Here is a 10046-nt window from a genome sequence, read left to right on the forward strand (position 1 = left end):
GCTGCCCGCGCCGGCCGCGGCCGCAGTCAGCCGCGCCGCAACCATGACGGACCGCTGCGCCTTCGACACCAATGTCATCACCATGACCCGCTTCGTGATGGAGGAGGGCAGGCGGGCCAAAGGCACCGGCGAGTTCACGCAGCTCCTCAACTCGCTCTGCACGGCCATCAAAGCCATCTCCACCGCCGTCCGCAAGGCTGGCATCGCCAACCTGTGAGTGCCGCGATGCGACCCGCGGGGACGGGCATGAGGACGGGGTGGGGGAGTGTCACCAGAAAAGCCTGTGTTCAGCCCACCCCTTGCACAGAGCTGTAACTCCTTTAGCATCTTGGTTTCCTGGTTTTCTCAAGTGGCATGGGTCCTATGACTTTAATTCCATGATTCTATGACATCTCTCAAAGACTGTTTGCCTTATACTCTGCTGATAATAGACCTTCATGCAAACTTTGAGCAGGTTTCAAAGCAGGTGCTTTGAACTGTAAGACCGAACAAACAGACTCAAAGACTGTCAAAATATGAGTGAATTATTGCTCATTGCATATTGCTGAATATCAAAGTACCATTTTAAGCTTCGAAGTGTTTAATCAAATTCAGTGGGGGTAATCAAATTCAATGTAGTTGTGGGGGTTTTTCATATTGCATCATAGGAACTTGCATTTCTCTATGAAACTTTGGATGTCTAAGGCTTTTAGAAAGCACAGTAGGGACAGTGGTGTCTGTAGTTAGCCAGTCAGAGGGAAGTTGCTTTGGAGATGCATCAGAAGAAAATCAGAACTCTTGCAATGTTAAATAACTGAAACTGGATGTTGGTAACTAATCCCCCTAAGGATTTTGCATGTTGTTGGTAAGGCCAGTTATATGCTGATCTTTAGACATGGGCTGATTCATTACTTATTGGAAATTGTTGTAAAGACAGAATGAATTTGCCCCTACAAATGATGTAGACAAAAATATAATAAGAAAAAAAGGCAAAAATACTCCACTTTATCTATGTTTGAACTATTTTTCTGTTTTGATTTGACATTTCTTGTAAATGTAAGTTTTTAATTGTTATGTGCTAGCCCTTTCATGTGCCTCTGATGTGTATTAGTAAAGACTAGAGTATCGCAGCTGTAACCTGATTTGTAGGTCTAAGATCCCATTCCTTTCGTATCCTACACGTGTGTCTGTTGGCAGCTGCTCACAGGTTTGATACCTGTGCCAACAGACTCACCTTATGACCCCCTATACAGTGGATCTGACTCTCCAGTGGAGTAGCAAGCTTCAGAGCCTCCTTGGGCAGTACATCTTCCACAGTAGGACTGTGTTTTATAACCAGTGGTGGGATTTTCCTGGCTCTCAGGTAGGGATCACTGGGGATAACTCAGCCTCAACTGTATGCTTAGTGCTGCCCAGCAGTGGAGGTGCAAAACAGCTGGGGAAGCCACAGACCCTTCCCAGCTGCAGGCTCGGGGCTGGACACCCTGTTTACACAGAATTACAGAATTCTGTGCCTTCCTCTCCCAGGAGTCCCCAGCAAGTGAAGTGTGAGAGCTGTAGCTGCTGCTGTGCCCCACTCATAAGCACAGTGTTAAATGTGCATTTTTTTCTGAAAGCACTTTCACAGTTGCAAAAAATGTTCAAGTCACTGTAGCAAAGAGAGAGAAACAGAGAGAGAATGATGCCAGGTCTTTGTCTGATGGATCAAACTGAAGAAATGCAACACATTCGCTAAAGTAGTGTGTTCAGTGTTACTACAAAAACCCTGAAATATTGGTGTTCAACCTAATCAATAAATTGTAGCTGAAGTACCTAAGTGTCATCTCTCATGCAGGGTTGGCTATTGTTTTTCTCTTCTAAGATTTAAACTTCTCCTTTCTCTGTTTTGCATGCTTTCAGAATTGCCTATCCTAAGGTCTCCTGGTACTTCCAGATGCCACATGTTTTGATTCTGATTAGCTCACAGTGTTTTATTTGAGCTTCTCATTTGTATTTCCCAGTTCTTTTCTCAAGGAAACATGTGCTACTGAAAATCAAAACTGAAAACATGGAAACATAAAAATGTTGATCTTTCTGTAGCAAAGTTTTTCTGTTGCAATTTGCACATCATTTTGCTTATCAGATTCACATATATTCATGTATATATATCAAAGTATATATTCATATACTTTTAAAGTATAAGTTTTCTAATAAATTCAGCTTTTAGGGTATGCAACAATAATATTAGAGCTGAGGATTGAGGGAGAGTATTTAGGTCTTAAAGTTAAGAGCTCATCAGAAAGCACAGTTACTGTAATTCAGCCTTCACAGCGTGCTCTGGTTATGCTTGTCTGTAGTTTATGAACTACTGAAAAGCAATTCCTTGATTTGGGTTCCTCACATTCAGCATCTTCTAGGTTTGCCACCACAGCTAATGTTAACAGATCTCAGCAAGAATTCACTGTACCATTAATGAAAAATAGGCTCAGAGAGCTGAGATATCATCCGTAAGTGCTGTGTGTATTACAAGATGCTTTTACAAGCATAAGGTTGCCAGAAACAGAACACTTTGGAAGATGCAGTGCTCTGTTCTCATGAAATGCTCTCTCTTGTCATTGCACTAGCTATGGAATTGCTGGCTCTACCAACGTGACAGGAGATCAAGTGAAAAAGCTGGATATTCTTTCCAATGACCTGGTGATTAACATGCTCAAGTCGTCCTTCAGTACATGTGTTATCGTGTCAGAAGAAAACAAAGACGCTGTGATAGTGGAAACTGAAAAACAGGTTAGTAGCTTTAAAGTTCTCTCTGCTTGATTTTAGATCAGCCTTTACAGGTGTATTATTCTACTTCTGAGAAACTAAAAATGTGCTAGAAGTTTCAGAACACAGGTACTTTCCTGTGTTGGCAAATGAAGGTGGAGGGTGTGGGTGGACAGTGTGTGTCAAATGTGTCAGTCAACATTTGTCCTTTCTGTCATTTTTGCTCTCCAGACTGATGTTTGTTGATTTTGTTGGGTTTTTTGCTCTGTTGTTCCTCCTCACCTTCTTTTTTTTCCCCCATCTTTTTCTTATTGTCAAAGAAGGAAACATTTCTTTTTTACCCTCAAACTGTGCTCTGAGTCAGTCAAGCCCTTTCATAAAGTTGCTTTGTCAGCAGGATACTGAGGAGTTGTTCTATGCAGGTCAAATCTCAAGGTCTTTAATTCATGCAAATTCTCCTCAAAGCCCATGAAAGACTTAGCAACAATGAAACAAAAGTAATTTTTACACATGCGTTATTATTTATACTCACAAATCTGCATGCACTTGTTGAAGGATAGTTCCTGGTTTCTAGCTAATATTTTGGTGTGCTCATGTTAAAATCTGAGCAAAAATTTAATGAAAACAAAAAATTAAAACATAATTTACAAAGTATACTAATATTTGCTTTGTCGAAGCAGTTCTCTCTCTCTCTGTTGAGAAATCTTCAAAATTGATTTTATAGGCATTGGTTGGACACAGACTGTCTTAGGTCTGAACAAATATTCTCAAGGATTCTCAAAGATCACTGAGGGAGGCTCAGTGTTCATGCTTTTCTAAACTAAATGGAAGCTAATATGGTGTTTTTATCAGAATTCCCACTAGAAGAATAGAACATTGCTGAACTTAAGTAAGAATCTGGCATGCAGGGTGAAATAAAACGTATAGCAAATAAACACTGTTGTTACACATTATTTTTAAATAACTGTGAATAAAATAAGGGGGAAACAAGATATTTAAAAGGTACAGTGAATTGAACTTCTTCCCCTCTACTGGCAATTTCCTGTACCTACAGGAGTCTTTAATCCAGCAATAGGCAGAATTCTTTTTCAGGCAATAGTTCTTTTCTTGACCACTCAAAACACAGGAGAAGACCAATCTGGCTAAGGTAATTTCTGACCACATGTCCATTCAGAGCACAGATAAAGTGAAAAGTATAGTTTAGGCATGTCAGCTGTTAAAGGCCTTTTTAACATCTCTAATTTTAGTTCTACATGAAAAAGGCTGATCTTGTTTGTCTTTTTCCTTATAATTCAGAATGTCATGTTGTTAGATGGTAGATATTACAGGATGCCTATCGAAATGAATCTGCATTAATCACACAGCTAAACTAATAATGAGAGATATTCCCCTTTTTTCATATAAAAAATTGTGTAAGAATACTTCGACTTCCCTGTGTCATCGTCTACTATGTACTTTAAAGATTTCTTAACTTCTGCTTTGGCACAAATGACTGTTGTTATCAGGAATGCAATCTGAACTAAAGAATTGCTAATATTCGATTTCAGTTCCTTCATAATTTATAAAAGCCATTTAGCTTATATTGCTTTCTAAGTCTCTGAGAAAATTTACCTACTGAAGTGTGTTTATTTTGGGAAGTGGATAAATAATGTCACTAAAGATCCCTCTTTTGTGTTTTTTAGGGCAAATACATAGTCTGCATAGACCCTCTAGATGGTTCATCGAACATAGACTGTCTTGTGTCCATTGGGACCATCTTTGCAATCTATAAAAAGGTAAGATGTTTTCATGTAGGATAGGAAAAACTATTATTGTGCAGTTTTTGAGGAAATACAATTGCATGTGAAGACTTAGTAAAATCTAGCTAAACTTGTTCGCGAAAAGACTTTCAGTGCCAGCTTTAGGTTACATTTGCTATTTCACAGACACTTGTATAAAACATTTGTGAAGGATTTGCATCAGTCTCTTAGAAGATGAGGTACCTATATGTATATGGAAGCCTAGCTCATATTTAATGAACTACCTAACCTTGCAAACAAATTATGTCTTGGGTTTCATGAATATTTGTGTGGAGACAAAATGCCACATGGTTGTCATCTACTTGGGGAATGTGCTTTCAGGTTTTCTTGTTCTTTGTACTAATAGTCCTGTTAGCCTGAGGACAGGCTTCAAACACAAACCAGAACTGAAACATGTCATGTGCATTTGAAGTGTCTAATTCACTCTGAAAGGCAGAAAACCTGTCTAAGGGAGCTTGAAATACCAGACCTACAAGTCACAACATGGGGGAAAAAGTAAGTCAGATAAAACACACCCAACTGTCCATTTCAATCATCTTTTGTATGTTGTCATACATCCCAAAGTAGCTATTTTCAACTTATTTTTTTGGATGAAGTTAAAGAAAATTAAAAAAAATCCCAAGTACTTTTGATCAGTTTTGAACTCTGTGAGTCATGTTTCATTTCTTGCTTTTCAACTGTGCCTCAGAGTTTTCCTCTGAGCCATGTTTGTCACCACCTGCAAGGAGGTATCCATCTCTTTATTATCTCCTTAATCCTTTCCTGCTTCCTGCATTCCAAGTAGGTTTATACAAGAGCATTTCTAGATCAATGTGTTTGTATCCTCTATATAATTTGTATTAGTGCATCCACTAGGAATCTCAGTTGTGGATCATGGAAGCATTTGTGCTGCCTCATGCGTGGATATGAAGTAGAAGACCATTGCTATCTCAGAGAGTTCAGTTATGTACCACCTAAATAAATGAAGTAAAATTGACTATGGTTCTTCTTACTCTAGGTGTCCCCTGATGCACCTTCTGGGAAAGATGCTTTACAGCCCGGGCGTAATCTTGTGGCAGCTGGTTATGCTCTCTATGGGAGTGCCACAATGCTGGTACTGGCCACTTCTGCTGGAGGTGTCAACTGTTTCATGCTGGATCCGGTGAGAGTGTCTTCTGTCTTGTTTCTGTATTGGGGGTTACAAGGTACTGTCTATAAGAACTGTTTATCCACAACAAAATCTAGCGATGGAGCAATATGCAAGCTGATGTGAAGGAATGAAGTACACTTAATAACCTGTCAGCAGTAATGTGAGGAGGCTTTTGCATTCTGCCTGCCTGCTACAGTGATGCTTTGTGTGACTCAACAACAGGAAGACAGCCGAGTCAGTGAAACAAATACACAGCATGTGTAGTCATGTGATATTAAAAGTAGCTGTTTTCTGCAGTGCAGAATGCCCTTTAAGTCTTTATTTGTCTTTTCCTTAATGCTAGGACCTTAGTAAACCAGAGAAGCAGAAATATTTAACCACCTTCTGTGTTTTCAGATCCCACCATGATGTGTAAAAGAGTAAGTGATGTGTGCGTTCTAGCATGTGTTTACCATATGAGTTTTAAAATAAAAGTCATGTTGATCATAGCAGAAAGTAGTTTGCTTTAGTGACCCATTTTTTTTGTAGTCAGTCAGACTGTGCCACCTGCCGGTCTTAAATTTTTATAACCTGCAGTGGTCAAGCTGCAGGAAGTACAACTTGGTGCTCCCTGGTTAGTAGCAGCTTAAGTAGTTGCATGTATTTTTGTCTGTATTCAGGTAACAGATGTAACTTTGAGCATGCATGCATGTCATTTTGTTTACATTTAGCACTAACTTGGAAATGTAGAGAAAACTAAACAGACCAGCCCTTGTTAACAGAGATTTGCTCTATTGACCACAGGCTTCCAGTTAGACCAAGCTAAGATGAACTAGAATTTATTAGTATCTACAGCTATTAGAAGATGTCTATGCATTGGTTCAAACAGTACTCTCAGTTTCCAAACTCCTCAAAGCTGTACCTGTATTGGAAGTCTAACAAAAGAGTGGTGAACTAAACAAATTTACAGACAACAGCATTTTTTTTGGTGTAGAAGAGGTATAGAGAGCTTGGAATGGTCGTATGAAGAAGTTTGCATGACCCCATGATTCATGCTCTGTCTGCATTTTATGGATAAATAAAACACTTTGCATCTAGACTGCAGAAACCACTTTTTTCCTTTTTTTTTTTTTTTTTGTGGGGGGTATCAAATTATTAAAAAGGTTGTCAGTGGTAGTAAATTTTTATTAAATTAAGTGTATTATTGGGTTTTGCCTTCGTTTGTAAATAAATGAGCAATTAATGTTAACAAATAGTTTTTCTGTCTTATTTTTAGGCAATTGGAGAATTCATTTTGGTGGAAAAGGATGTGAAAATCAAAAAGAAAGGAAATATCTTCAGTCTCAATGAAGGCTATGCTAAATATTTTGATCCTGCGGTCATAGAGTATGTCAAAAAGAAGAAATTCCCTGAGGTAAAAGATCCCGTTTCAGAGAAACTTTCTGGTGACAAGCAATGCTTATGATTTCCAACTTCATGATCAATCACTCTCTCATGCACTGTTCAGAGCTCGTTTTCTTGTCTATTTAAAAATGTAACTTGATGGAGGACTGATAATGAGAGCAGAAGTAGGTGTGGCCAGATATTTCACCATTCTTCAGTACTGTGCCACACATTTTTTACATTTTTCCCCTTTCTTTCTTTTTTCTATTTTGTTTTTTCTTTAATCTTCCTTCCTGGATGGGGGCCTGAGTAATGGTGCTGGAGGTAAAACTGGGCACTTGGTAATTAAGTAGAGAGGAAGTCTCGTCGGGTGATGAAGAAATTTGATCAAGATGTGTTAGATTGCTTCTTCCTCACTGCAACATCCAAGTAGATGGAGAGCTGAGTGGAGATGGCAGTGGGTCATTGCTCAGGGGTAACACAAGCTGGGTCCTAAGGGTGCCTCTCACTTAGAAATCTAGTGTAGTTTCAAGGCCTGCTTTCTGGTTGTGCAGCTTCCTGGTGTCAGGAGGCCCAAAGTTCCAAGGAGTGTCTGTAAAAATCATGCCTATTCTCATGCCTTATGCATGTCATCACTGGAGTTATTAAATTGTCAATGAAGTGTAAACATTTACTGTTGTTAAGTGTTAGTGTCCCTTCCTGGCTACCTGATCTCACTTGGAACATAGACTGGTGTTTTCATCCGACACCTTTCCAGGCTTAAGTTGTTGCTTATTTAGATATTAAAATGTTATTCTCTGGAGTATAATAAGGAAATAATATCAATAGTGAACCATTAAATTTTTCTTAACAAACAAGTTGTAGAATCTGGCAAAAAATGGGTGAAAGAAGTAGGAAAGATCACTTCTTTTGCTCTTTTATTTTTTTATTCTGCTACAAAAGACAAAATCTCAACATCAATTCCTACCACTTGATTTTTTCTGCCACTAGAAATGCAGTGTTTTCCAAGGGTTAGAGCTGATGGAGAGCTGGGATGTATTTTTGTGGGCACTACTGCTCACCTGTGCTGAAGTCTTCTGTAGGTCCTTTTGCTTGGATTTTCCTAGTTGGAAAATGAGGAGGATACTGATGTATTCTGCAGAACTACTCAGAATACTATCAATGAAGCACAATAGGAGACATTAGATATTAGGATTGCTGGGAGGGATTGTGGGGGAGGTTAACCTGGTGTGCTCAAAGTTACTTTTCTTTAAATGTCTTTCTGTAGGATGGCAGTTCACCATATGGTGCGAGGTACATAGGATCTATGGTGGCTGATGTGCATCGGACACTGGTGTATGGAGGAATCTTTCTGTATCCTGCTAACTCCAAAAGTCCCAAAGGAAAGGTAAGCTTGAACAAGCCCAGTTACAGAAAATGTTACACTATATAGATATTTCACTGTCAAGACCTGTATTTTGATTGCAGAACCAGTGTTTTATAAGATGGTAACTTGCATCTCTTGTGTGTGGGGATATGACCACCCTTTGCATGCTGTCACAAGACAGGAACCTGTTGTCAGACACCTATTTTAGGGCTGCTGCTAACCTGTTTTAACTGCACTGACTTCTCTTTATTTGCAAACACATCTAGATTATGGAGTGTATCTGAGGATGTGCTGTTCAAATAGTCTTCTCTGCACCATCTCAACCAAAAACATCCTGCTCCCAACCAAGCAAAACATTATAAAGCAAACAATCCACATTACCCTGAGATTCCCATAAGAACCTAGTTTGTAAGAAGCCTAAATGTTATGGGCCCATTAGGAGAAGCTCTAACAAAGAGAAAACAATATGCATCTTGTATTAGGTAACAGTGCCTCATCTGGAGGAACTGTGCCTGGCTGCCTCTGCCAGGGCAATGGTCAGTCAGGGAAGATCACACGCCTACAGCCTGACTGGGGGCTGTTTATTCAGCAGAGACCTTTCATCTGTTTTGTAATTGTCTGTAAATTATTGCTCAGGTTGCAGATAAGATGCAGTTATTCATTAGAGAAACCTAGTGGCACACTCAGGACCAGTGTTTTTCTTTCTTTTCACACAGTCCTATATGGTTTGCTGCCTTGTTAATGGCTGTGTCTAGCATACAGGCTTTATCTCTCTGTAAATAGCACAATGCAAACATGAGCTATGGAGAAAGCACTCAAATACTGGCAAATCCAGTATTTGCTGTGTTCTGTTTAAAAGAAGAATCCACAGAATTTCATTATTGAGTCAGAGTTTATATGAAATAAAGAGTACGTGGAATATTGACTGGTTTAAAATTAAATGCCAAATGTTCTTACATTTCATGATTTTCAGCATTGCCTAGGCTAACTACTGCTGTTTTGACTTTTGTCTTCTAGCTGAGACTGCTATATGAATGCAATCCTATGGCTTTTGTTATTGAGAAGGCTGGAGGGATAGCAACAACTGGATATCAGTCAGTACTAGATATAGTGCCTGAGGACATCCACCAAAGAGTGCCTGTTGTCTTGGGATCTCCTGATGATGTGAAGGAGTACCTTGAGATAGTCAAGAAGCATTCAACTAAGTAAAGAAACCTTGCTTAGAGTTTCTGTGCAAAGGGGATTAAGTATCTTATAGCTCAACCAAAAAATACACTGCAGTAGTGCAAGATTGAACTGTAGCAAAAGAGCAAATGAGCCATATTTTCGTAAGATATTTTTAAAGTGAAATCTTGTGCATTTGCATTGTGCAATGAAACCCTGCTTGAGCGGGGAGGTTGGACCAGATGACCCACTGTGGTCCCTTTCAGCCTGACCGATTCTGTGATTCTGTGAAAACTATTAAAAGATTGCATTAAAGAAAATATTAAAAGTTAAAGCAATGGAAAAATGTTTGCTCTTTCATTTATCATTTGTGATTACACAAGAGCCATTGTGCTGCAAAGAAATACTGTATTGCATTCAATAACTAGGGGGAAATGACTCAGCTTTCTCAGGTAAGTTATAGGATATCACCAAAACATCTGCGTCTTTCTTCTTTTAAAAATCT

At 39.1% G+C, this 10046-nt stretch overlaps 1 protein-coding gene across 1 annotated transcript; it reads left to right on the top strand.

Annotated features, from left to right (window-relative positions):
• The first annotated feature begins 17 nt into the window (after positions 1-17).
• On the top strand, positions 18-9721 carry FBP1 (fructose-1,6-bisphosphatase 1). The gene is made up of 7 exons (XM_009078640.1): positions 18-213; positions 2583-2745; positions 4404-4496; positions 5518-5661; positions 6905-7042; positions 8279-8398; positions 9395-9721. The coding sequence occupies exons 1-7, from the start codon at positions 44-46 to the stop codon at positions 9584-9586; spliced, it is 1020 nt and encodes a 339-aa protein (XP_009076888.1). The 5' UTR covers positions 18-43; the 3' UTR covers positions 9587-9721.
• The last annotated feature ends 325 nt before the right edge of the window (positions 9722-10046 follow it).

This window comes from Acanthisitta chloris, unplaced genomic scaffold, assembly GCF_000695815.1.
Source record: "Acanthisitta chloris isolate BGI_N310 unplaced genomic scaffold, ASM69581v1 scaffold39697, whole genome shotgun sequence".
NCBI lineage: Eukaryota > Metazoa > Chordata > Aves > Passeriformes > Acanthisittidae > Acanthisitta > Acanthisitta chloris.

Coding starts and splice junctions, on each gene's coding strand:
- FBP1 (XM_009078640.1), top strand. CDS start 44: ATGACGGACCGCTGCGCCTTCGACACCAATGTCATCACCATGACCCGC. Junction 214..2,582: donor AAGGCTGGCATCGCCAACCT/GTGAGTGCCGCG, acceptor TCATTGCACTAG/CTATGGAATTGCTGGCTCTA. Junction 2,746..4,403: donor TAGTGGAAACTGAAAAACAG/GTTAGTAGCTTT, acceptor TGTGTTTTTTAG/GGCAAATACATAGTCTGCAT.